General features: G+C 38.8%; 1 protein-coding gene across 1 annotated transcript in view; it reads left to right on the top strand.

The window, feature by feature from the left end:
* Positions 1–26,195, top strand: part of EIF2A (eukaryotic translation initiation factor 2A) — a 351,702-nt gene that overhangs the window by 151,636 nt on the left and 173,871 nt on the right. The window contains exon 5 of the mRNA XM_053710036.1: positions 20,704–20,803. Coding sequence (XP_053566011.1) covers positions 20,704–20,803 — 100 coding nt within the window. The remainder of the gene's footprint in view (positions 1–20,703; positions 20,804–26,195) is intronic.

Raw genomic sequence — 26,195 nt, forward strand, 5'->3', positions numbered from 1 at the left:
AATAAAAGTTCAGAAACATTTCACTGGACATGCATTGAGAGAGTACTAAGACCACCAAGTGGGGGGGGGGGGGGTGACAGAGATAAATTGTTATCTAAACGTGAGATCTTTTGGATCTTTACACTGAAAACAAGACACCCCTCTGGCCTTAACTCCATGTATGACCTGATCAATTATTGGGAGTGACAATATGAGGTCATATCCTCTATCTCTTCCAAACAGTGACGTTTAATTTTGGCTAAAACCTGAGTACTGATAGCTTTCTGATTATTACACTAATTGAACATATATGCCACTGTTATAAATATACTATAGTTTGATTCCAGACTGCACTTTATAAGAGAATTCATAAACTAAAGATACACTACATTCTTTCTGAGTATTTTAAAGGCTGATTCACTGTAAGGTTTGCATTAATAACATTGCACACAGTATTCTTATATACCTTGTTATTGGTATAAGAACAGTACAGAAACGCCAACAGGAGATTTTTAAGAAATGAATAAGTGTTCAACAGCCACCATTGTATCTCTATTCCTAGTTCCAATAATACATTTACATCTATTCACACGTATGTGATTTAAGTAACAGCATAAATTTGCTTTTCTTTCAAATAGTAGGTGGTAATGTGTTAAACGTATGACAAGCATCACAGAATCCACTTCTAGCATCTTTTCGTCAGGGATATTTTTGATATTGATATGAATAATTTTTGCCTACAACTAGTTATATTGGCACCAAATTAAATATTTTGCATTGACCGTAGGCTTTCTTTGAATTTCATGCAAGTGAGGTTCTGATTGCAACATTGCACTAACTATGTGTTTATTATAAAGAACATATTATGTGTTTTTTATGAAGTTTTTCATTAAGTTTAAGCACTATGCATATTATCAGTGTTGTTTTGATGCAGGTTTCTTACTAACCATATAGTTTCATGATCGTTTGTATATATGGATTAGTCCTGTAAGGAAACGAAGTGGTTAATATGAAAATACTGCCTCTTTTCTATTACCCTATAGGAGTCAACCACTGTGTTTTAAAAGGCGGGGTATTCCCTACACAGTTCAGCAGCTTTGATAACGGCGGAATGCCGAAACATGTCAGCAGCTGTTTGAGCTGACTCCTATTAGAGGAATAGCACCCTTATCCTATGTGATGTTGCACTTTTAATTGACAAATACATTTTGGACGTTTTTATATATCATCTCAGTGCTCTGCCTCTCCTTTTTTCCTACATGTGGATCTAGTGGACATGTCCTCTCTACCACTGTGGAAACTTCCTTTGAGACAGGACCTTCTCATTCAAGGTCCTTTCCAACATCCAAATCTAATTTCTTCAGCTGACTGCGTGGAGATTGAACGCTTGATTTTATCAAAGCGGGGTTTTTCTGATTCGGTTATCAGTACCTTGATACAGGCTAGAAAACCTGTCACTAGAAAGATTTATCATAAGATATGGCGTAAATATATTTATTGGTGTGAATCCAAAGGCTACTCATGGAGTAAAGTTAGGATTCCTAGGACTTTTTCATTTCTCCAAGAAGGATTGGAGAAAGGTTTATCAGCTAGTTCCTTAAAGGGACAAATTTCTGCGTTGTCAATTTTGTTTCACAAACGTTTGGCAGATGTACCTGATGTTCAGTCTTTTTGTCAGGCTCTAACCAGAATTAATCCTGTATTTAGACCAATTACTCCTCCCTGGAGTTTGAATTTAGTTCTTTAAGTTCTTCAAGGGGTTCCGTTTGAACCTATGTATTCCATAGATATTAAATTGTTATCTTGAAAAGTTCTGTTTTTGGTTGCTATTTCTTGTGCTCGAAGAGTTTCTGAGCTTTCAGCGTTAGTGTGATTCGCCTTATCTCATATTTCATTCTGATAAGGTGGTTTTACGTACGTTGTTAAAATAAGAATATTAATCAGGAAATTATTGTTCATTGTGTCCTAATCCTTCTTCTATGAAGAGCGTCTGTTACATAACTTGGACGTGGTCCGTGCCTTAAAGTTTTACTTACAGGCAACTAAGGATTTCCGTCAATCATCTTCATTGTTCATTGTTTATTCTGGAAATCGTAGGGGTCAGAAAGCTACGGCTACCTCTCTTTCTTTTTGGCTGAGATGTATCATCCGCCTGGCATATGAGACTGCTGGACAGCAGCCTCCTGAAAGAATTACGGCTCATTCTACTAGGGCTGTGGCTTCCACATGGGCTTTTAAAAACTATGCATCTGTTGAACAGATTTGTAAGGCTGCGACTTGGTCGTTCCTTCATACTTTTTCCAAATTTGATACTTTTGCTTCTTCTGAGGCTGTTTTTTGGAGAAAAGTTCTTCAAGCAGTGGTGCCTTCTGTTTAGGTCTCTGTCTTGTCCCTCTCTTTCATCTGTGTCCTGTTGCTTTGGTATTGTATCCCACAAGTAAGGATGAAATCCATGGACTCGTATCTTGTAGAAGAAAAGGAAATTTATGCTTACCTGATAAATTGATTTCTTCTACGATACGACTAGTCCACGGCCCTCCCTGTCAATTTAAGACAGATTATATTTTTATTATTTATAACTTCAGTCACCTCTGCACCTTTTAGCTTTTCCTTTCTCTTCCTATAACCTTCGGTCGAATGACTGGAGGGGAAGGGAGGAGCTATATATACAGCTCTGCTGTGGTGCTCTTTGCCACTTCCTGTTAGCAGGAGGATAATATCCCACAAGTAAGGATGAAATCCGTGGACTTGTCATATCGTAGAAGATATCAATTTATCAGGTAAACATAATTTTCCTTTTCTCTAGGGCTGTTGGGACCACATTAGTGCATAGCAAACTATTGTAAATAGGGAGAAAATAAGGAGAAGTAGTAATTATAAAAAGATAGGGAATTCAGCACTCTCATATACACATTTAAAGGGACAGAGATATAAATATCTCAAGGTATCAACCTAAGTATTAAGATAAATAGAGCTGAGTGTGGAGCCAGGTGGAAACCCAGAATAAAGACTTGACAACTAGCATGCTTGCAAGGCACTCATAATTTTATTATTTACAAAAAGCAACAAAATTCTTAGTAAAGGTCATGTGACCATAAAGGTAATTTCAAACAAAATTTAATCAAAAATTTGAGCTAAAAAGCTAAGTGAGACGTCTCATAGGAAAATAAAGTGTCTAAAAAATGAGTGGCTATATATAATAGTGACAATGCAACACCTCTATTAGAGGACAACCCCAAAAGAAAGAGTAATATGAGGGTAATGTTGTCATAATAATATAATGAGGATCTATGCAATTCACATAAACATTGAGCCAGAATAATACAATCACGAGAATACTTTAGAATGCATATTTTTCAATTTGGAGTGAAATATAAACACAGGAAAAAGCTTTGCACAATCATATGCAGCATGCAACTATACCAAGTCTTAAAACACAACACCAACATCAGAGGACAGTCCCAAAGTTAAGGGTCAATACTGTCATGATATAAATATAGGATCTTTGTGTTTTAAAGATGGGTATTGTATAGTAAATTTTGCATAACTTCTGACAAACAGGATATTGGTAAAGCAGCGGCATTTAGCATGAACACATCACAATTTAAAGGAAGTCCTTCCAAATCTGTTGAAAACAGGCATCCACTTGTATTGCGGGAGGAAAAAATGAAGTAAGTTTCCACTGCCTGTAAAGAACAACACAGTCATAGCATGCACTCACAGCCTTTGCGATGTAAATCAACAACAGAATCCTTGGTAAGAAGCTGCAAATCCGGTGAATGTTCCTGTGTTGCACAAGATGCAAAACAAAGTAATAAATCACTCCAGCAAGCTGCAATTCTTTGAGGTGTAGTAGGAATTTCCAAAAGACAGGTGTCTCATCAAAGCAATTAGCTGTTACAACTGCCTACACGTGTTTCATCCCAATGAGTAGCAGGGACTCCTCAGGGCTCAGTTTAAATGGCTCCCTTATCTCCATTTTTTATTCAAATTAGTGCATAGGCTGTTGCTTCTGAAGGTAAATGGGGCAGAGATAGAGAGATTGTAGAGAAGAAGTGGAGAAGAATGTAGAGTTAAAGTGCCATAAAACATGTTGAGATTTGTGCATATCCTAAAAGGGCTAATTAAGTAAAAAATAGTTTGCATAATTTTTTAAAAAAAAATGGGCTAATGGTGAGGCACTGTAGTATACATTTGCAGGTAAAGTAATTCAAGTATATATTATATTTTGTCTCTATACCAACTTGTTTTATGTCCCATTAAAAGAGAATGGAGAAAAAAAAAGAGTGAAGAGATATGAGAGAGGGGAAAGAAACAGTATAAAGAGAAGATATGGCCTGAGAGAGAAGGGAGAGGGTAAAAAAGAGAGATTGAAGAGAGGAGGGAGTCGAGAAGATAGTTAAGAACGAGAAGGGAGAGATGGTAGTTATTAAAAAAAAAAAAAATAAAAAAAAATCTCCAGGTCTGCTATGACCTTCAATTACTGTCAGCACCCTCTGCGTTCTCTCAGTTCAACAACTTCCTTTTTCTATTCAGTTGTTGTCTTCTCTAGAACCTCTAGTTGATGTTTCTAACTGCAGTGAACTTATTTTTGTTCATTTATTACTCTATGTAGCATTATTTAATTTGTTATGGTATAAAATAAAAACAATATTACAAAATGTTTCACAATAGCTAAACATATGCAAAGAGGGGGTAAAGTAGTGGGTGTAGTGCATGTGGGATCAGAGGTGCTGAGTAACATTTTGTCCTGGCTAGTAGCATAAAGTGAATGTCAAATTTGACAAATGTGTGCCCGGTTTTTAAAAATCCTATTAAAAACAGGGGCACTTTCATTCATCAACTTTAAGGCTGTGACACACTGCAAGCGGAGCGACGCGCAGCGTGTACATGCAGCTGTGTGCTCTCAGTGTGTCCTGCCTTTTCATCCTCTGAGCACTCTGCTGCATCAGGTCGCGTAGCTGAGCGCTCAGAGATGAAATATGTGAACTTCAGAAGCGATGCGACGCGGAGCAAAGCAGCTGCTTCGCCTCGCGTCGCTCTGCTTGCAGTGTGTCACAGCCTTTACATTTCTTCCATAAGAGAGTAGAAGAGGATTTGATTTCCCTTTCTAAATGCCACAATGTGACCACCCCGAATCTAACAAGAGGCCAAAAACTGGCCATTGAATCTCTAACTAAAAGAGTTGATATAGTCATTAGATCTGCCGATAAGGGGGGCAGCATTGTGGTATTAAAGTAGACTATATAAAGGAAGCTGAAAGACAGATTAAGGATCCAGAAGTGTACTTACCCCTCTCTGGTGATCCCACCAATGCTTTCAAATTACAATTCCTAGAGTTGCTGGACGATGGACTGCATGGGGGTATTATTGATCAAAATACCTTTGATTATTTATACGTAAAAACACCAGTCATTCCTATCTTCCATCACCTCCCCAAGGTACATAAATCCTTGGAGGAGGTGAAAGGAAGACCCATTATATCTGGGATAGGATCTCTTTTTGAGAGTATGTCAGGTTGGTTAGAGTCCCTGTTGCAGCCCATCGTCCAGCAGCTGCCCTCCTACCTTAGGGATACAACACACCTGTTGACAGGCCTAGATAAGCTCATATGGAGCAATGAATGCTCATGGTTAACAGTAGATGTTGTTGGATTATATTCCTGTATACCTCATCACCTAGGACTAAGAGCAATTAGATTTTCCCTTGATCATTATAGTAACTATGATACCAGTTTAAAAGAATATATTCTAACATGCTTCGATTTCTTACTGGTTCATAACTACTTTAAATTTGATAATTCTTTTTATCTCCAAAGACGTGGGACCGCCATGGGTGCTAAATTTGCCCCGGCCTATGCAAATCTTTTCATGGGCTGGTGGGAGCGGTCCCACGCGGCTAAGGGCCAGTTTATAAGACTAAAACGTAATTGTACTACAGATTATGATTTTCGTGTAGAGTCAGACACATTGAAACAGCAACTTCTAGAAAGAGGCTATAAAATGAAAGTAATAAAAAGGGCCTTTTTAGAAGTAGATAGACTAGATAGAAGGGAAATGTTTCAAATAAATCGTTATGGGTCACTAAACAGGTTTAATGAAAATAAACCCAATTTTATTACTACCTACAGTCCTCAATTCAAAGCAATTTGTGACATCATTAATAAACACCTCCCTGTTTTAACAGGGGAGGATAGTCTTAGAGACCTAACCAGGGAAGGTCTCAATTATATTTCTAAAAAGGGACGTACAATTGGAAATTTAGTAGCCCCTAGTATGATAAAGAAACCACCATCGACAGTAAGTAGTTGGTTACAGGTAAAAGGGCATTACAAATGCCACTTTTCCAATTGTATAGCCTGTAGTCACACAACAATAACTGATAAATTCCAATCTAGAAGCACACAAAGAGTATTTCTAATGGACTCTTGCACCAACTGCCGAACATGCTATGTTATTTATCTGGTGGAGTGTATAGCATGCAAAAAGCAATATGTGGGGTGCTCCTCTAGGGAGGCACGCACACGCATTAGAGAGCATTTAAATAACATTGACAAAGAAAGAGATGTTTCAAACTTGGTGCATCATTTTATATATGAGCACAACAAGTCAGTGAATAGTTTCAAATGGCAAATAATAGAAACAATCCTCCCTAAACCTAGAGGGGGTGACAGAATGCAACGACTCCTCTATAGAGAGGCATTCTGGATCTTTACACTCCAGACCAGACGTCCCAAAGGCTTTAATATAGCAGGAGACATCATTAATTTCTGGAAGTAGGATATAGTGACATAAAAGTTACAGTGAAGGACAGCAAATAATTGGGATTTAGACATGCATATATATAGATAAAGAGCAATGTCATTCCAAAGTTTACATATAATGATGTTGAACCGCATACAGACTGTTACTTATATCATGTTGTTTTGAAGATTTTGGTCTCTGAGTTATAATTGGGATACATATATGCATATATATAGATAAATAGTAATTTCATAATAAAGCTTAGACACAATGATGTAGAATTATATATAATTTATGTTATTGATGCTGTCCTGTTTAGAACACTCTGCATTTCAAGCTATTCTAGGGAATGCCCATTTATATGGATCAAATCTGATAGTTAACAATTATATATTTCTCTGTTCAACAAATCCTACAAGGAAAAGAGCACTGCAGTTCAATATGTTTATATATACATATATAATTTATGTTATTGATGCTATCCTGTTTAGAATACTCTGTTTTTCAAGCTATTATAGGGAGTGCCCATTTACAAGGATCAAATCTGACAGTTAATAATTATATATTTTTCTGTTTAACAAATCCAACAAGGAAAAAAGTACTGCAATTCAATATGTTTATATGTACATTTTGCAGTCAATCTATTAGCATATATAATATAAAACAGAAAAATGTTTTAAGATACAACTCATTCAATTGAAATAAAGTGTCCTCCAATCAGCCTGTTGCTAACACTAATTGATTAATTGCACTGTGACCCCAGCTGTTTATCCTTAGTTATTACTAGAATAAGTTCTTAAGGCATAACACAGGCTACACTTTGAGGTCTATGATTAAGGCTACATTTTCCAGCCGAAACGCGTAAGACCGACTGTTAGCCTAAGGTCACAGCGCAATTACCAAGCTCTTTTTCATTTAATTTTTACCACCCTCATTTAAGTGTTTTTTTTGGTTCTCACTGTGTTGGAATCTATTGAATTTATGATTTCAATAAAGTCACCCCTTGTTTGAAGCCCGAGTTCGCTGGATTTCTTTTTGTTTGGAAACATTTCACTTTTGGCCTGATAACATGCACACAAGTTGACACAAAGGGGTTTGAATGGCTATTAAAGGTAACCATCCTCACCTGTGATCTGTTTGCTTGTAATTAGTGTGTGTGTATAAAAGGTCAATGAGTTTCTGGACTCCTGACAGACCCTTGCATCTTTCATCCAGTGCTGCACTGATGTTTTTGGATTCTGAGTCTTGGGGAAAGAAAAAGAATTGTCAAAGGCTCTGTGGGAAAAATGGTAGTTGAACTGTATAAAACAGGAAAGGGATATAAAAAGATATCCAAGGAATTGAGAATGCAAATCAGCAGTGTTCAAACTTTATTTAAGAAGTGGAAAATGAGGCGTTCTGTTTGATAACATACTGCATTCATCTTGTCATCATTTCTGACCAAATTTCCTGTGCCTTTGTAGCTCACACATCCCCAAAACATCAGCAATCCACATCCGTGTTTCACAGTAGGAATGGTGTACCTTTCATCATAGGCCTTGTTGACTCCTCTCCAAATGTAGCGTTTATGGTTGTGGCCAAAATGCTAAATTTTGGTCTCATCACTCCAAATGACTTTGTGCCAGAAGGTTTGAGGCTTGTCTCTGTGCTGTTTGGCGTATTGTAAGCGTGATACTTTGTTGCATTTGCGTAGTAATGGCTTTCTTCTGGCGACTCGACCATGCAGCTCATCTTTCTTCAAGTGCCACTGAAACAGCCACACCACATGTCCTGTATTTCACCTGAATTTATTTGTGGGTTTGTCTTTGCATCCCGAAATTTTAGTTGGTCTACCTAACCGTGGTTTAGTTTCAACAGAACCCCTCATTTTCTACTTCTTTATTAGAGTTTGAACACTGCTGATTTGCATTCTCAATTTCGTGGATATCTTTTTATATCCCTTTCCTGTTTTATACAGTTCAACTACCTTTTCCTGCAGATCCTATGACAATTCTTTTGCTTTCCCCATGACTCAGATTCCAGAATCGTCAGTGCAGCACTGGATGAATGATGCAAGGGTCTGTCAGGAGTCCAGAAATTCATTGACCTTTTAAACACACACACTAATTACAAGAAAACAGATCACAGGTGAGGATGGTTACCTTTAATAGCCATTCAAACCCCTTTGTGTCAACTTGTGTGCATGTTATCAGGCCAAAATCACCAGGGTATGTTAACTTTTGATCAGGGTCATTTGGGTAGTTTCTGTTGTCTTTATGATTTAAAAAAACACAGTTGATTGATAATAAATGGCTTCAGCCAAACACTAACCATGAGTGAAAGAAAAGTTTTTGTGTTGTTATTCATATTCTCTGAAAAATGGCCAAGAAATCATAAATTCTGCCACGGTATGTAAACTTATGAACACAACTGTATGTGTATATATATATTAATATATATATATATATATATATATATATATATATATATATATATATATAAACACACACACTTTTGTTTACAACCTTGTTTATTATAAAAATCTACTACATTTTTTTAATGATGGGGTCTCTAGGTACTTATTTTTTTAATTTTTTTTTTTATTATCTTTTATTAATTAGAGTTCAGGTAGATAAGTCAATGCAAATACAAATTTCCATATGATACAAAATCGAGATATCAAAAGAAAAAACAATAAAAAAAGAAGCAAGAGACATTTGTTGTATGCATTATCGATATTAAAGTATTACCATCAGACATAAGTGTTATTGGTTCCATGGGTATCTTGAATTGCAGAAGAAACATAGTTTAGTAGAACCTTCAACACTTATACCCTACATATTTACAGCATAGGAAGATATTTTTGCTAATTGCTACTAGAGATCTCATTTAGTAGATACTTATTAAGAAACCATTTTACGTAACATCAAACTCAGATATACTTCAATATACTTGTTAAGGGATACAGGCCGTGATGAACTTAGAGGAAGAAAAAATAATTACAAAAAAACAAACAGCATTCCCCTTCTTCCTCCCCTCTCTCAAGAATTTAACTTCTCATGCTAGTCCAGGTCACTATTATGATCCTTTGATTAATCACCTTAATTAAGCTATCCCTTCTGGAGTGTCTTCCATACAGCTCCATTCTCCCCTCATCCTGTCTTCTAATAGTATTTCTGTTTGTGCAAAGGGTAATAAAATTTGTCTTTGCGTCTATCTAATGTCTTAATATGTAAATGCCATTTATTAAGGTCTCAGTCTATTTGGATAGTCCAATTTAATATCCTATCAGTAACTGTCTCATCATTTTATTCTTTAGTTGTGGGATTGTTGGTGCTGTCCTGTCTGTCCATAATTCTAATATACATTTACATGCTAGAAGTATAACTACCATGAGAAGTTTTTGCCTTTTGTCTGGCTTCTTATCCCATTGAAACAAACATATTTGAGACACACCCACCTGAACATCAATTTTAAGATGTTGTTTAATCCAGTATTGGATCCTACACCAGAAGTATTTAATCTTTGGGCACGAGTAAAAATTATGCATATAATGTGCATTCTCCCATAGGCTTTTAGCACACCTGTTAGTACAATCATGTTTCCATTTTGATAATCTATGTGGCGTTGCTTCTTTGACCAATTTGAAACTATCCACAATTTGAGAGGGCATTCGATTCTCTGCAACATCTAGGCTCCATTTACCCACCAGGCCCTCTAATACCTCGACATTTTGTTTATGATTCAAAATTTTATAGAAGCCAGCAATAGGGAACGAACCCATCACGAATGCTGTTTGCGGGATTGAAACAAATGTATATCTCTATTTAAAGAGTCTACACAGTCACCAATTGCCCTTGGTCCTTTCATCTTCCATAATTGAAAAGGGCTAGTATCTATACCAGCTGGGTAATAAATATTCCCTGTTAATGGAATGAACCTAGGAGAGGGTTTATACGCTTTAAGAATTTATGAGCCGACCACCAAACACATAAAGCGTCCTTATAAAGAATATGTGTCTGTATATTTATTGGTAAAACCTTCCGGAATATATAAGGAAGAAAGGAAAGTTCAAGCTTACCTAAGACAGATTTCTCTAATGCCTCATCATAAAAGTGTCTTGTACCTAATTGCGAATCTAGTTCATTTTGCAGCAGCGTTGCCCAGTTATACAGCTTAAAATCGGGTAACGCAAGTCCACCACTTGAAAAAGGAGCATATAATTTTTTTAAGGGCTATTCTCGCTTTTTTCCCTTTCCATAGAAATTTCTGCGTTGCTATATTCAGGCGATTTAAGTCCCCTTTGGTCAAAATAACCATTTTGACAAGGTCCACTTTACCAGCTAGCGACAACGGCAAATGATGCCAAGTTTCCAATAGTGTGGTAATTTCTGTGCATTGTTTAGAGATATTTAAATTATATATCAAGTTTGTTTTATTAGATAGATGGATTCCCAGATATGTTAAAGAATGACTATCTTCTTTAAATAGTAAGTTATATATACTCCTGTTGTATGAAGCCAGAGGATCTTCGATTTGTTTACATTCACCTTATAGCCTGATAAATTTCCAAAGTCCCTAATTACTTGTAATAATCCTGGAATATGTAAAATAGGATGTTCCACAAACAGCAGCATATCATCTGCATATAAAGCAAGGTGCAATGTTGTTCCTTCAATATTTATTCTTGGGAATGATAAACAAAGTTTTATTGCTAAAGGCTCCAGGGCCAGGTTAAGGAGAAGAGGTGACAGAGGGCAACCCTGCCTTGTACCTCCTATATAAACTTACTCCTAAAGAAAATATCCCATTAATCAAAATATAAGCCATTGGTATATGATAAATATTATGAATAAAATAGATAAATGAGCCTTTAAAGCCAAAACGTTCAAGAGTTTCGAATATGTGATTCCACTCAACCCTATCGAAGCCCTTCTCTGCATCCAAAGATAGCAGGAAGGCCTCAGCGAGGGCTTTCTCGTTGTTCTGCATTGCACCTGTCCAAAAGTGTGAGATTGTATGTAAAACTCTCCTTAAGTTTCTTACTGATGTTCTTCCATACATAAACCCTGTCTGATCCGGGTGTATAAGGCTTGTAAGAGTCGTTTTTAATCTCTCTGCTAGAATTTTTATTAAAATTTTGTAGTCTGAGTTGAGCAAAGAGATAGGTCTATAAGACTCTGGCATCTCCTGTTCTTTCCCTGCCTTTAGGATCAGAGATATATATGCACTAGTGATAGTTTGAGCTGGAGACTTATTTTCTTGAAAGTATCTATTCAACAGTCTAGTGATTAAAGGAGTTATCTGGGACTTAAGTATCTTGTAAAATTCAATAGGAAGTCTGTCTGGAACAGATGCTTTACAATTTGCTAATTGGAGCATTTAAACTTTCTACTTGCTCTTGTGTAATTTGTGGCAAAGTTAAAGGGATAGTAAAGTCCACATTAAACGTTCATGATTCCGATATGGCATGCAATTTGAAACAAAGTTCTAATTTACTTTTATCATCAAATTTGCTTTGTTCTCTTGCTATTCTTAGTTGAACGCTAAACCTAGGTAGGCTCATATGCTAATTTCTAAGCCCTTGAAGGCCGCCTCTGCATTTGACAGTTTTTTACCTCTAGAGGGCATTAGTTCATGTGTTTCATATAGATAACACTGTGCTCATGCACGTGAAGTTATTTAGGAGTCAACACTAATTGCCTGAAATGCATGTCTGTCAAAAGATCTGAGATAAGGAGGCAGTCAGCAGAAGCTTAGATACAAGGTAATTACAGAGGTAAAAAGTATTTCTCCAACATTGGTGTGTCCGGTCCACGGCGTCATCCTTACTTGTGGGATATTCTCTTCCCCAACAGGAAATGGCAAAGAGTCCCAGCAAAGCTGGTCACATGATCCCTCCTAGGCTCCGCCCACCCCAGTCATTCTCTTTGACGTTGCACAGGCAATATCTCCACGGAGATGGTTAAGAGTTTTTTGGTGTTTAAATGTAGTTTTTATTCTTCTATCAAGTGTTTGTTATTTTAAAATAGTGCTGGTATGTACTATTTACTCTGAAACAGAAAAGGATGAAGATTTCTGTTTGTAAGAGGAAGATGATTTTAGCAGACAGTAACTAAAATCGATTGCTGTTTCCACATAGGACTGTTGAGATGAAGTAACTTCATTTGGGGGAAACAGTTAGCAGACTTTCTGCTTAAGGTATGACTAGCCATATTTCTAACAAGACTGTGTAATGCTGGAAGGCTGTCATTTCCCCTCATGGGGACCGGTAAGCCATTTTCTTAGTCAAAAACAAACAGAATAAAGGGCTTATTATGGGCTAAAAAACTGGTAGACATTTTTATGGGCTAAATCGATTGCTTTATTTGTGCATATTATTCAAATTTAGGCTAACAATTGACATTTATAATCTTGGGGAACGTTTATAAAATGGCAGGCACTGTATTGGACACCTTTTTCAGTCAGGGGGCCTTTCTAGTCATAGACTGAGCCTCATTTTCGCGCCATTAATGCGCAGTTGTTTTTTGAGAGCAGGGCATGCAGATGCATGTGTGAGGATCTAAGAATCTCTGAAAAAGCTTTTAGAAGGCGTCATTTGGTATCGTATTCCCCTCAGGGCTTGGTTGGGTCTTAGCAAAGACTGTATCTGGGACTGTATAGGGGTTAAATTGAAAAACGGCTCCGGTTCCGTTAAATTTGGTGTGCAATACTTTTAAGGCTTTAAGACACTGTGGTGAAAATTTGGTAATTTTTTAACAATTCCTTCATACTTTTTCACATATTCAGTAATAAAGTGTTTTCTGTTTGAAATTTAAAGTGACAGTAACGGTTTTATTTTAAAACGTTTTTTGTGCTTTGTTGACAAGTTTAAGCCTGTTTAACATGTCTGTACCTTCAGATAAGCTATGTTCTATATGTATGAAAGCCAATGTGTCTCCCCATTTAAATTTATGTGATAATTGTGCCATAGCGTCCAAACAAAGTAAGGACAGTACTGCCACAAATAATGATATTGCCCAAGATGATTCCTCAAATGAGGGGAGTAAACATGATACTACATCATCTCCTACTGTGTCTACACCAGTTTTGCCCATGCAGGAGGCCCCTAGTACATCTAGTGCGCCAATGCTTATTACCATGCAACAATTAACGGCTGTAATGGATAACTCCATAGCAAATCTTTTATCCAAAATGCCTACTTATCAGAGAAAGCGCGATTGCTCTGTTTTAAACACTGAAGAGCAAGAGGATGCTGATGATAATTGTTCTGTCATACCCTCACACCAATCTGAAGGGGCCATGAGGGAGGTTTTGTCTGAGGGAGAAATTTCAGATTGAGGAAAAATTTCTCATCAAGCTGAACCTGATGTTGTGACATTTAAATTTAAAATAGAACATCTCCGCGCACTGCTTAAGGAGGTATTATCTACTCTGGATGATTGTGACAATTTGGTCATTCCAGAGAAATTATGCAAGATGGACAGGTTCCTAGAGGTTCCGGTGCCCCCCAACGCTTTTCCTATACCCAAGCGGGTGGCGGACATAGTAAATAAAGAGTGGGAAAAGCCCGGCATACCTTTTGTTCCTCCCCCTATATTTAAGAAATTATTTCCTATGGTCGACCCCAGAAAGGACTTATGGCAGACAGTCCCCAAGGTCGAGGGGGCAGTTTCTACTCTAAACAAACGCACTACTATTCCTATCGAAGATAGTTGTGCTTTCAAAGATCCTATGGATAAAAAATTGGAGGGTTTGCTTAAAAAGATTTTTGTACAGCAAGGCTACCTTCTACAACCAATTTCATGCATTGTTCCTGTCACTACGGCAGCGTGGTTCTGGTTCGAGGAACTAGAAAAGTCGCTCAGTAGAGAAACTCCATATGAGGAGGTTATGGACAGAGTTCACGCACTTAAATTGGCTAACTCTTTTATTTTAGATGCCGCTTTGCAATTAGCAAAATTAGCGGCGAAAAATTCAGGGTTTGCTATCGTGGCGCGCAGAGCGCTTTGGCTAAAGTCTTGGTCAGCGGATGTGTCATCCAAGACAAAATTGCTTAACATTCCTTTCAAAGGTAAAACTTTATTTGGACCTGATTTGAAAGAGATTATTTCAGACATCACTGGGGGAAAGGGCCACGCCCTTCCACAGGATAGGTCTTTTAAGGCTAAAAATAAGCCTAATTTTCGTCCCTTTCGCAGAAATGGACCAGCCTCTAATTCTGCAGCCTCTAAGCAAGAGGGTAATACTTCACAACCCAAACCAGCCTGGAAACCAATGCAAGGCTGGAACAAGGGTAAGCAGGCCAAGAAGCCTACCACTGCTACCATAACAGCATGAAGGGATAGCCCCCGATCCGGGACCGGATCTAGTGGGGGGCAGACTCTCTCTCTTTGCTCAGGCTTGGGCAAGAGATGTTCAGGATCCTTGGGCGCTAGAAATAGTTTCTCAAGGTTATCTCCTGGAATTCAAGGAACTACCCCCAAGGGGAAGGTTCCACAAGTCTCACTTATCCTCAAACCAAATAAAGAGACAGGCATTCTTACATTGTGTAGAAGACCTGTTAAAGATGGGAGTGATACACCCAGTTCCAATAAAGGAACAAGGAATGGGATTTTATTCCAATCTGTTCGTAGTTCCCAAAAAAGAGGGAACATTCAGACCAATTTTGGATCTGAAGATCCTAAACAAATTTCTCAGGGTACCATCGTTCAAAATGGAAACTATTCGAACGATCCTACCCACCATCCAGGAAAGTCAATTTATGACTACCGTGGATTTAAAGGACGCGTACCTACATATTCCTATCCACAAGGAACATCATCAGTTCCTAAGGTTCGCTTTTCTGGACAAGCATTACCAGTTTGTGGCACTTCCATTCGGATTAGCCACTGCTCCAAGGATTTTCACAAAGGTACTAGGGTCCCTTCTAGCGGTTCTAAGACCAAGGGGCATTGCAGTAGTACCTTACTTGGACGACATCCTAATTCAAGCGTCGTCCCTGTCAAAAGCAAGGGCTCATACGGACATCGTCCTAGCCTTTCTCAGATCTCACGGATGGAAGGTGAACAAAGAAAAAAGTTCTCTGTCCCCGTCAACGAGAGTTCCCTTCTTGGGAACAATAATAGATTCCTTAGAAATGAGGATTTTTCTGACAGAGGTCAGAAAATCAAAACTTCTAAGCTCTTGTCAAGTACTTCATTCTGTTCCTCGTCCTTCCATAGCGCAGTGCATGGAAGTAATAGGATTGATGGTTGCAACAATGGACATAGTTCCTTTTGCACGAATTCATCTAAGACCATTACAACTGTGCATGCTCAGACAGTGGAATGGGGATTATACAGACTTGTCTCCGATGATTCAAGTAGATCAAAAGACCAGAGATTCACTCCGTTGGTGGCTGACCCTGGACAATCTGTCACAGGGAATGAGCTTCCGCAGACCAGAGTGGGTCATTGTCACGACCGACGCCAGTCTAGTGGGCTGGGGCGCGGTCTGGGAATCCCTGAAAGCTCAGGGTCTATGGTCTCGGGAAGAGTCTCTTCTCCCGATAAACATTCTGGAACTGAGAGCGATATTCAATGCTCTCAGAGCTTGGCCTCAACTAGCAAAGGCCAAATTCATAAGGTTTCAATCAGACAACATGACGACCGTTGCATATATCAATCATCAGGGGGAAACAAGGAGTTCCCTGGCGATGAAAGAAGTGACCAAGATAATTCAATGGGCGGAGGATCACTCCTGCCACTTGTCTGCGATCCACATCCCAGGAGTGGAAAATTGGGAAGCGGATTTTCTGAGTCGTCAGACATTCCATCCGGGGGAGTGGGAACTCCACCCGGAAATCTTTGCCCAAATAACTCAATTATGGGGCATTCCAGACATGGATCTGATGGCGTCTCGTCAGAACTTCAAGGTTCCTTGCTACGGGTCCAGATCCAGGGATCCCAAGGCGACTCTAGTAGATGCACTAGTAGCACCTTGGACCTTCAACCTAGCTTATGTATTCCCACCGTTTCCTCTCATTCCCAGGCTGGTAGCCAGGATCAATCAGGAGAGGGCCTTGGTGATCTTGATAGCTCCTGCGTGGCCACGCAGGACTTGGTATGCAGACCTGGTGAATATGTCATCGGCTCCACCATGGAAGCTACCTTTGAGACAGGACCTTCTTGTTCAGGGTCCATTCGAACATCCGAATCTGGTTTCCCTCCAACTGACGGCTTGGAGATTGAACGCTTGATTTTATCAAAGCGTGGGTTTTCAGATTCTGTAATAGATACTCTGATTCAGGCTAGAAAGCCTGTAACTAGAAAAATTTACCATAAAATATGGAAAAGATATATCTGTTTGTGTGAATCCAAAGGATTCCCATGGAACAAGATAAAAATTCCTAAGATTCTATCCTTTCTTCAAGAAGGTTTGGATAAGGGATTATCTGCAAGTTCTCTAAAGGGACAGATCTCTGCTTTATCTGTCTTACTACACAAAAGACTGGCAGCTGTGCCAGATGTTCAAGCATTTGTTCAGGCTCTGGTTAGGATCAAGCCTGTTTACAGACCTTTGACTCCTCCCTGGAGTCTAAATCTAGTTCTTTCAGTTCTTCAAGGGGTTCCGTTTGAACCCTTACATTCCGTAGATATTAAGTTACTATCTTGGAAAGTTTTGTTTTTGGTTGCAATTTCTTCTGCTAGAAGAGTTTCAGAGTTATCTGCTCTGCAGTGTTCTCCTCCTTATCTGGTGTTCCATGCAGATAAGGTGGTTTTGCGTACTAAGCCTGGTTTTCTTCCTAAAGTTGTTTCTAACAAAAATATTAACCAGGAGATAGTTGTACCTTCTTTGTGTCCGAATCCAGTTTCAAAGAAGGAACGTTTGTTACACAATTTGGACGTTGTCCGTGCTCTAAAGTTCTATTTAGAATGGGCCTTCAAGAACGAGGCTTCTGTTGACCAGATATGTAAGGCAGCGACTTGGTCTTCACTGCACACTTTTGCCAAATTTTACAAATTTGATACTTTTGCTTCTTCGGAGGCTATTTTTGGGAGAAAGGTTTTGCAAGCTGTGGTGCCTTCCGTTTAGGTGACCTGATTTGCTCCCTCCCTTCATCCGTGTCCTAAAGCTTTGGTATTGGTTCCCACAAGTAAGGATGACGCCGTGGACCGGACACACCAATGTTGGAGAAAACAGAATTTATGCTTACCTGATAAATTACTTTCTCCAACGGTGTGTCCGGTCCACGGCCCGCCTTGGTTTTTTAATCAGGTCTGATGAATTATTTTCTCTAACTACAGTCACCACGGTATCATATGGTTTCTCCTATATATATTTCCTCCTGTCCGTCGGTCGAATGACTGGGGTGGGCGGAGCCTAGGAGGGATCATGTGACCAGCTTTGCTGGGACTCTTTGCCATTTCCTGTTGGGGAAGAGAATATCCCACAAGTAAGGATGACGCCGTGGACCGGACACACCGTTGGAGAAAGTAATTTATCAGGTAAGCATAAATTCTGTTATTTCTATAGCAGTGTTGGTTATGCAAAACTGGGTAATGGTAAATAAACACTAACATTTTTGGTGTTTACTATCCCTTTAAGTTCTCCCAGAAATTAACTACTGATGACATTCTCATAGTCTTTTGACTGGTATATAAATCCGTATAATAACTTGCAAATGCCTTTGCGATATCCACTGGGGTCTTATGCCTGATACCCTTATCTAATAGCTTCTATGTGTTTACGAGTTCATCGTATTTTGACTAATGTAGCTAAAAGCTCACGTGATCTATTCCCACATCTATAATATTATTATTATCTATGATATTATCCATTTTTAACTGTGACTGCGATGCTTGATCTGCAAGATGAGCATCCAGCTCTTCTTTACTTATCCAATAAGTTTCCCGCATTGTTGCAGAGGGGAGTGATATGCCGCGGCTATTTTTTTCTGCAACATTTGGAGTTTGTCATGATTTGCTACGTAAATTAGCATCATATGATATTATATTACTAGAGAGTACTACCTTAGCTGTGTCCCATAATAGTTCTTAAAGGGACAGTATACACTAATTATATAACTGTATGTAATAGACACTACTATAAAGAATGGGATGCACAGATACTGATATAAAAATCCAGTATAAAACTGTTTAAAAAAACTTACTTAGAAGTTCTCAGTTTAGCTCTGTTGAAAAGGTAGCTGGAAAGCCCACTGCAAGTGGGAAATAAGACACTCCCCCCTCCCCCTTCTTTTGCATATGAAAAGACCCTTTACACAAACAGGAGCAAGCTGGAGAAGGTAGCTGACGGTGTTCTCATTAAACTTTGCGGCTTGGTTAGGAGTCTGAAAATCAGAGCAATGTTATTTAAAAATAAGCAAAACAATTCATTTTTTAAAAAAAACTTTATGGGCTATATAAATAGATCATCTACAAAACATTTATGCAAAGAAAAAATGAGTGTATAATGTCCCTTCAATTGTCTACATGTCTCTCATTATCCGTTAAATAATCATTCCATGAGTGTATTAGATATTTTCGAAAACTTTCTGAGAAATATAAGTAATATGGAAATCTAAATGTGTTCCTATTTCTGCAAGAAAATTTATCTAAAAGGGATAATTTCACCGGAGCATGGTCCGATATTATTACATCATGTATCTTATCCTCAATAACTCTGGGAAAGTGTGAGCTAGAAAGTAAAAAGAGGTCTATTCTGGATAGAGTAGGAGTCGCTCTAGAGGCACAGGTATAGCCACTGCCGTCTGGTTTGCGTAGTCTCTAAATATCTACTAATTGTAGAGATTTCTTAAATTTTTTTTTAAAAATGTCCTCAAACTTTTCATAATTACTACTTTGACTATTTGACTTTAAACCCTCCTTCAATCGTAGCCTGTCACAAATCGGGTCTGGAGCTAAGTTAAAATCTCCTCACAAAATCAAGTCCATACCCTGGAACGGCGCAAGGACCTGGATTAAGCCCATCCAGAATCTACTAGTTTTTCATTTGGAGCGTAAATATTGCAGCGTACCCATACCCTGTCTCCTATAGTAACTTGCACTATCACACCTTCAGAGTCTTTAATAGACTTAATCACATCAAATGAGTCGTTTACCAAAGAGTATTACAACTCCCCTTTTAGTCCTAGTATAAGAAGAGAATACTACTGATCCAACCCAGTCTCTATGTAATTTTCCATGTTCCTGGTCAGAAAGGTGCGTCTCTTGTAGAAATGCTATGTCCATTTTCAACCTCCTTAAATGTCTAATTATTGTGTGGGGTTTAATGGGGAAATTACTTTTGTTTACAACCTTGTTTATTATAAAAATCTAATACATTTTTTTAATGAGGGGTCTCTAGGTACTTATAACAGGCCATCAAAAGGCCTAGAGACCCCTATGGCCCCTTGTTTTAAATCAAAACCTCCTCTTTAAAATAAAGCCCCCTATATAAGTTTTAATATCCAGGTGATCACTGTGGTAATAGTGATTACTTAGTGTGAATAAATGTCCATTTATTTGCATAGAGATTAAAGTTATATAACTATACTGAAAGGCCCTTATTTATTCGAGGATAACCCCTTCTTTTTACTATAGAATTTAGAAACACACACATTATTGTTTGCAACCTTATTTATTAAAATTTTAATAGAAATATGTATTTTGTTGCACAGTGCTCACATGATGTCATGATATATTTATAAAATAACATAGTTACTGAAAAAAAGTGTGGGTTTCTCAATGAATGTGAACAGCTCAGCGCAGGGGTGGAAATGGCTCAGCAGTCAAGGGGTTAAACTTTTTTTGTGTTTTATGTAGCTGAAACGCATCAACCTGTTTTGCTGAGTAAGTTAGTCCTTTGTGCATTTTATTGACTAGAAAAAGTTGTGTTTTAACTGGAGCTCCCTGTGCCTTTCCTGTTTTTTGCAACAAGAATGCAGCTACACACTGACATGAAAACATTCTGCTACATACAAATATGCACAAACTTATTTCCTTTTTTTTTTTAACAGCTGGCAAAGATGGCGCAGCTGGAGTGCCCAATTTACAACTATACGATATGAAGACAGGAGAATGTGTGAAATCGTTCATCCAGAAAAATATGCAGAACTGGTAAATACTTTCATTCTGATATAACTGCTTATGGGCTTACATATGTAGATTGTGTCAGGTTTACTTTGCCAATATCTACATTTTAACAAATTTATAAAATGTGTCTCCAAGGTTTGGTGGCTAGCTGTAGCATTTATCACTGAGTATAAAAAAATAATTGTCCATCCTTTGTTACATGATGATTGGTTTAGATTGGTGCAGATAATGGATAACATAATACTAAAAGGTGATCCCACACACTTTCATACCCCATCTTCATGCCAGAAAGGAGATTTTTATATATATATATATATATATATATATATATATATATACAGGGAGTGCAGAATTATTAGGCAAATGAGTATTTTGACCACATCATCCTCTTTATGCATGTTGTCTTACTCCAAGCTGTATAGGCTCGAAAGCCTACTACCAATTAAGCATATTAGGTGATGTGCATCTCTGTAATGAGAAGGGGTGTGGTTTAATGACTTGACAGGCTCAGAAAAGTCAAAAATAGTGAGATATCTTGCAGAGGGATGCAGCACTCTTAAAATTGCAAAGCTTCTGAAGCGTGATCATCGAACAATCAAGCGTTTCATTCAAAATAGTCAACAGGGTCACAAGAAGCGTGTGGAAAACCCAAGGCGCAAAATAACTGCCCATGAACTGAGAAAAGTCAAGCGTGCAGCTGCCAAGATGCCACTTGCCACCAGTTTGGCCATATTTCAGAGCTGCAACATCACTGGAGTGCCCAAAAGCACAAGGTGTGCAATACTCAGAGACATGGCCAAGGTAAGAAAGGCTGAAAGACGACCACCACTGAACAAGACACACAAGCTGAAACATCAAGACTGGGCCAAGAAATATCTCAAGACTGATTTTTCTAAGGTTTTATGGACTGATGAAATGAGAGTGAGTCTTGATGGGCCAGATGGATGGGCCCGTGGCTGTATTGGTAAAGGGCAGAGAGCTCCAGTCCGACTCAGACGCCAGCAAGGTGGAGGTGGAGTACTGGTTTGGGCTGGTATCATCAAAGATGAGCTTGTGGGGCCTTTTCGGGTTGAGGATGGAGTCAAGCTCAACTCCCAGTCCTACTGCCAGTTTTTGGAAGACACCTTCTTCAAGCAGTGGTACAGGAAGAAGTCTGCATCCTTCAAGAAAAACATGATTTTCATTCAGGACAATGCTCCATCACACGCGTCCAAGTACTCCACAGCGTGGCTGGCAAGAAAGGGTATAAAAGAAGAAAATCTAATGACATGGCCTCCTTGTTCACCTGATCTGAACCCCATTGAGAACCTGTGGTCCATCATCAAATGTGAGATTTACAAGGAGGGAAAAGAGTACACCTCTCTGAACAGTGTCTGGGAGGCTGTGGTTGCTGCTGCACGCAATGTTGATGGTGAACAGATCAAAACACTGACAGAATCCATGGATGGCAGGCTTTTGAGTGTCCTTGCAAAGAAAGGTGGCTATATTGGTCACTGATTTGTTTTTGTTTTGTTTTTGTCAGAAATGTATATTTGTGAATGTTGAGATGTTATATTGGTTTCACTGGTAAAAATAAATAATTGAAATGGGTATATATTTGTTTTTTGTTAAGTTGCCTAATAATTATGCACAGTAATAGTCACCTGCATACAAAGATATCCCCCTAAAATAGCTATAACTAAAAACAAACTGAAAACTACTTCCAAAACTATTTAGCTTTGATATTAATGAGTTTTTTGGGTTCATTGAGAACATGGTTGTTGTTCAATAATAAAATTAATCCTCAAATATACAACTTGCCTAATAATTCTGCACTCCCTATATATATATATATACATATATATACGTATATGTGTGTGTATATATATATATATATATATATATATATATAAAACAGGGCTCAAAATCTCAAAATTTCAGGTTGTAAGCTACTAGCCAGGCCAAAATGTTACTCGCCACTTCTGAGCCTACCCACACCACATCCACTACTCCACCCCCTCTTTGTATATCTTTAGCCATTGTGAAACACATTATTGTGCAGTCATTTTTAATATTTGTTATTTTAGAAAAATTAAATAATGCTACATACAGTAATTTTAACAAAAATAAGTGCATAGCAGTAAGCAACATCAACTTGGTGGTTCTGGGTAAGACAAAAGCTGGATAGAAATAAGAAGTTGTTGAAGTGAGAGAGTGGAGAGAGTCCTGATAGTCATGGAAGGTCATTGCAGACCTGGATATTTTCTTTTTAATAATTATCATCTCTTCCTTCTCTCTCTCTTAACTATCTCTTTCCCCTCCCTTCTCTCTTCAATCTCTCTTTTTATCCTCTCCCTTATCTCTAGGGCCATATCTTCTCTGTATGCTCTTTATTTCCCCTCTTTAATATCTTTTTGCTCCCTTTTTTTTCTCCACTCTTTCTTAAAGCGATCTTCTCCACTATTACTTTTCATCTCCAATCTTTCTCTCTCTCTGCCCCCCGTTTGCCCTCTCAGTAGTAACAGTCTAAACACTAATGGGGTTCCTACAGCCTCAGAGGAATAACATATCCTTGCTTTTTCTAGGATATATAATATCCCAAAATGTATGTTTGTCAATGCTGCAATAGGAGTGTACATTTTCTCTTGTAAGGTGTATCCAGTCCACGGATTCATCCTTTACTTGTGGGATATTCTCCTTCCCAACAGGAAGTGGCAAAGAGAGCACACAGCAGAGCTGTCCATATAGCTCCCCCTCTAGCTCCACCCCCCAGTCATTCTCTTTGCCGGCTCTAAGCAATTGGAAGTGTAAAGTGAATGTGGTGTTAGAAATGTAGTTTTTATTTTCTACAAGCAAAAGTTTGTTATTTTAAATGGTGCCGGTGTGTACTATTTACTCTCTAGCAGAAAGGAGATGAAGATTTCTCTTGTTAAGTGTGTTCAGTCCACGGGTCATCCATTACTTATGGGATATATTCTCCTTCCCAACAGGAAGTTGCAAGAGGATCACCCAAGCAGAGCTGTTATATAGCTCCTCCCCTCACAGGTCATATCCAGTCATTCTCTTGCAACCCTCAACAAAGAAGGAGGTCGCGAGAGGAGCTGGAGTTTTTACTTAACTATTCTTCAATCAAAAGTTTGTTATTTTAAATGGCACCGGAGTGTGCTGTTTTTCTATCTCAGGCAGTATTTGGAAGAAGAAACTGCCTGCGTTTTTTATCTATGATCTTAGCAGGCGTAACTAAGATCCATTGGCTGTTCTCGACATTCTGAGGAGTGGGGTAACTTCAGAAACTGGGAATAGCATGCGGGGTCCTCCGCAAATGAGGTATGTGCAGTACTTTATTTTCTGGGAATGGAATTGACTAAGAAAATACTGCTGTTACCGTATGATGTAAGTACAGCCTTAAATGCAGTAGTAGCAACTGGTATCAGGCTGATAAATGTATGCGCAGTCGAGTTATATTCTAGGGACTAGAATTTGACTGAGAAAATACTGTTAACACTGAAATAATACTTAAGCCTTCTCTGCAGTGGTAGAGACTGGTAGCAGGCTTAGTGATAGCTTTGCATGACATTGAAAAATTTTGTTTTTTAATAAAACGCTTACTGGCATGTTATTTGTTTTTTGTGAGGTACTTTGGTGATAAATCGCTTTGGGCATGATTTTTTCCACATGGCTAACATATTTTTCTGCATGGAAACCGTTATATCAGGGCTCCCACTGTTGTGATTGGAGTGGGAGGGCCCTTGTTTTAGCGCCTTGTTGCGCAGTTAAAATTATTGCACAGTCTTTCTGCTTCTTCCTCCTTGATCCAGGACGTCTCTAGAGAGCTCAGGGGTCTGCAAATTTCATTTGTGAGGGAGGTAATCAGTCACAGCAGATCTGTGACAGTGTGCTGACTGTGATTAAAAGCGTTAAATCTTAATTGATATCTGTTTTATCCGTTTTGGGTATCGAGGGGTTAATCATCCTTTTGCTAATGGGTGCAATCCTCTGCTAATAGTACACTTCTTGTTAAGAATTGTATAATTATATCTGTATTTTTGAAGCGCTGCAGCGTTTTTTATATTGCTTGTAAAACTTATTGAAAGTGATTTCCAAGCTTGTTAGTTTCATTGCTAAGTCTGTTTTAAACATGTCTGATTCAGAGGAAACTGTTTGTTCATCATGTTCAAAAGCCAATGTGGAGCCCAATAGAACGATGTGTACCAATCGTATTGATATTGCTTTGAATAAAAGTCAATCTGTACCGATAAAGAAGCTATCACCAGACAACGAGGGGGAAGTTATGCCGCCTAACTCTCCTCACGTGTCAGTACCTGCGTCTCCCGCTCGGGAGATGCGTAGGATTGAGACACCTAGTACATCTAGGCCCTTACAAATCACTTTACATGATATGGCTAATGTTATGAAAGAAGTATTATGTAATATGCCCGAATTAAGGGGCAAACGCGATAGCTCTGGGTTAAGGACAGAGCGCGCTGATGACACGAGAGCCATGTCTGATACTGCGTCACAACTTGCAGAACATGAGGACGGTGAGCTTCATTCTGTCGGTGACGGTTCTGATTCGGGGAGACCGGATTCAGAAATTTCAAATTTTAAATTTAAGCTTGAGAACCTCCGTGTGTTACTAGGGGAGGTATTAGCGGCTCTGAATGATTGCGACACGGTGGCAATTCCAGAGAAATTGTGTAGGTTGGATAGATACTATGCGGTACCGGTGTGTACTGACGTTTTTCCTATACCAAAAAGACTTACAGAAATTATCAGTAAGGAGTGGGATAGACCCGGTGTGCCTTTTTCTCCTCCCCCGATATTTAGAAAAATGTTCCCTATAGACGCCACCACACGAGACTTATGGCAGACGGTCCCTAAGGTGGAGGGAGCAGTTTCTACGTTAGCCAAGCGTACCACTATCCCGGTGGAGGATAGCTGTGCTTTCTCAGATCCAATGGATAAAAAATTAGAGGGTTATCTTAAGAAAATGTTTGTTCAACAGGGTTTTATATTGCAGCCTCTTGCATGCATTGCGCCTGTCACGGCTGCAGCGGCATTCTGGTTTGAGTCTCTGGAAGAGGCGATTCGCACAGAGCCGTTGGATGAGGCCTTGAGCAAAGTTAGAACCCTTAAGCAAGCTAATGCGTTTGTTTCAGATGCCGTAGTACATCTAACCAAACTTACGGCTAAAAATTCCGGATTCGCCATACAGGCGCGCAGAGCGCTCTGGCTTAAATCCTGGTCAGCGGATGTAACTTCCAAGTCTAAACTACTTAACATTCCTTTCAAAGGGCAGACCCGGCTTGTAGGAAATTATTGCTGACATTACGGGAGGTAAGGGCCACACCCTTCCTCAGGACAGGGCCAAACCAAAGGCCAAACAGTCTAATTTTCGTGCCTTTCGTAACTTCAAGGCAGGAGCAGCATCGACTTC

The sequence above is a fragment of the Bombina bombina genome, chromosome 4 (genome assembly GCF_027579735.1).
Source record: "Bombina bombina isolate aBomBom1 chromosome 4, aBomBom1.pri, whole genome shotgun sequence".
NCBI classification, from domain to species: domain Eukaryota; kingdom Metazoa; phylum Chordata; class Amphibia; order Anura; family Bombinatoridae; genus Bombina; species Bombina bombina.